Below are 2,727 nucleotides of genomic sequence, written 5' to 3'. Positions count from 1 at the left end.
AGGAAAAGTATAATAGAAACTCGTCACCACTTCTGGATTTATCACAACTTCTGGTTTGGGCTACAAATACTGATGTAAAATACTGACCAAATACTGACCGTGTGAACGTGGCCAAACACAAGAGAAGCTTTACAATCATCTGAGAAAATCACTAGTAAAAACTGGCACAGACCAAGTACTGATGAATAGCAGCTCGTTTATTCACTGACGTCAGAAAGAGACCTAAGGCCGGGGTCACACTTGTGAGGAACTCGCACGAGTCTCTCGCCTCAATACCCGGCACTCGGGACTGGAGAGTGCGGACACATGTATTTCTATGTAGCTGAATGCTCCGTTCCCGAATGCCGGGTATTGATGCGAGAGACTTGTGCGAGTTTCTCTCATTGCACATGCAAGTGTGGCCCCGGCCTAATGAGGAGTCTTTCATCAGCCACATACAGCGTCTTCTGCCGGAGTCCAACTGTATATTTCATCCTGATAGGAAGAGGTGGAGAAGAAATTTACTTCTGGAGGAGACCAGAATCTTCTGTACTTACTGTACAAAGTCTAGTGTCCCGGATGTGAAATCCTGTCTGCAGTGTGAGGCCTCACTATGTGACGACCACCTGACAGCCCACAATAAGACAGTGCATCATATAGTAACAGAACCCACCGATTCCTTTGGCAGTAAAAAATGTTCCCTCCACAAGAAGGTTCTGGAGTATTACTGCCCGCAGGATGCGGCTTGTCTGTGTGTATCTTGCTGTTTGGTTGGCGAACACCGAGGACACCAGGTGGAACTTCTAGATGAGGCTTCTGAGAAGAAGAAGAAGAAACTGATGGAATATCACAATGAACTAAATCCCAAAAAAGCAGAAATTCAGACAAAAGTCCAGAATCTACAGGATCGTAAGAGGAAGATCCAGGAGAAAGCCTCCGATGAGAAGAAGAACATCAGTAAAAGATTTAAGGACCTTAAGAAGCAACTGGAAATGGCAGAAAATAAAGCACTGAGCGAGGTCTCTAGGCAGGAGGAGAAGATTGTGTCCAAGATATCTGATCTCATCAAGAAGTTGGAAATAAAAGTGAATAAGCTGTCTAAGAAGATGCGTCATGTGGAGATGTGTCGTGTCACCGACCCAATAAGACTCTTACAAGAAGGTGACATTACATTAAGTAGTCATGGAGGAGATGAGGATACAGAAGGAAATGGTGGAGAGGTCAGTACTGAGGAGGATCTGGATGAGGTTCTGATCTCACTGACCTTACACCGATCTATGAGGGATATTGTCACCAATGTAACATCAGAGCTCGGGGTCCATGCCCCAGACATATTGCTGGATTTGGCCACTGCTCATAGATGGGTGAAGATATCAGAAGATCTGAAAACAGCAACAAGATCAGAAAAAGAACAGAATAGACGAAAATCACCAGGAAGATTTGTGGACTACTCCGAAGTGTTAAGCAGATGTGGCCTCTCCTCAGGAAGACATTACTGGGAGGTAGAGTGGGACCAGACAGGAATGTGTGCCATTGGAATGTCCTATCCCAGTATAGAAAAGAAAGGACTACAGTCTGATATTGGACTTAATGATAAATCTTGGTGTCTGTCCATGTACGAAGGTGTATATGAATTATTTCATAACTCATTCATTTCAGCCCTCAGTGTAAAGCCAACATGTCCGACACTTGGAGTCTTCTTAGACTATGAGGCCGAGCGTCTGTCCTTCTATGAGCTGTGTGACCCCATCAGACACTTACACACCTTCACCGCCTCCTTCACTGAACCCCTACATGTTGTGTTCTATGTGGATGATGGAGCCTCTGTTACAATAAGAAGCTGAGGCCGATGTCGTCCTTGTCACATTATAATTCCATTATTCCTTGTCACATGGACACATCTGTATACAGTGAGTTATCAGCAGGACCCCCTAATACAGTGTCATGGGGGGATTGTTCCTTTTGTTTTTTTTTCTTCCCTGTAGATCTGATGCAGAATCAATGATTGAGCAGAATGTAAATATTAATGGGTGAATTGTCCTGAGACTGATAATTGTTATTCAGTAAATGATTAATCCTATCTGATAAAGTGCTGGTATATAGCTGGGATATGTCATGGTGATGGCCCATAAACAGTATGATGCCCTACTGTGCCCCCCACATATGAGTGGCAAAATAGAAAATAAAATCCTCCCCTCGCCTCGATCACTTGATGCGCTGCTCTGGTCGGTGACCGGTGTGGACATAGCGATGACAACACAGGACTCAGTGGCTCAGGCTGAATGGTGGAGCAGGGATCTGACGCCTCGTGTCCCATCATTGTGTTGTACTGTATCTGCATTTGGAGCTGCAAGTGCAGTGGGGTTGGATGTTGCACTTGCAGTTTTCCTGCTTCTCTCCCTGGTCACCGTCCGCCGCCTACCTGTCAGTCAGAGACAAGAGGCAGCAGGCGGGGAAAAGGGAGAGAGGCAGGAAAGCTGCAAGTGCAACCTCCAACCCCACTGCACTTGCAGCTCATTAGCGTTCAAATTTCAACTAGGGATTTAGCTAAAAACAGAAAAATGGATTTCTACAAGAAAGGTCAACATTTCATCGAAATTAAAGCATTTTTACATACCTGCCATTAGTTTAGGGTATGAAGATCTGTTGACAGGTTCCCTTTAAGATGGATGAACTTAGGCCTCAGAGATGCTTCCTGCAGGAAGGACTATAACATTGATAATCTGTGGATTTACATTATTTACTCCT

The 2,727-nt window shown here is 44.8% G+C and overlaps 1 protein-coding gene across 1 annotated transcript; it reads left to right on the top strand.

Moving 5' to 3' along the window:
• Positions 1-389: 389 nt before the first annotated feature.
• LOC143785345 (tripartite motif-containing protein 16-like) lies at positions 390-2,324 on the top strand. Its single transcript, XM_077274107.1, has one exon. The coding sequence runs from the start codon at positions 390-392 to the stop codon at positions 1,821-1,823; it is 1,434 nt and encodes a 477-aa protein (XP_077130222.1). The 3' UTR covers positions 1,824-2,324.
• The last annotated feature ends 403 nt before the right edge of the window (positions 2,325-2,727 follow it).

The sequence above is a fragment of the Ranitomeya variabilis genome, chromosome 7, assembly GCF_051348905.1.
Source record: "Ranitomeya variabilis isolate aRanVar5 chromosome 7, aRanVar5.hap1, whole genome shotgun sequence".
In the NCBI taxonomy this organism is placed as follows: domain Eukaryota; kingdom Metazoa; phylum Chordata; class Amphibia; order Anura; family Dendrobatidae; genus Ranitomeya; species Ranitomeya variabilis.
Note: the sequence above shows the minus strand (reverse complement) of the source record. Positions and strands in the feature narration are given on the sequence as shown.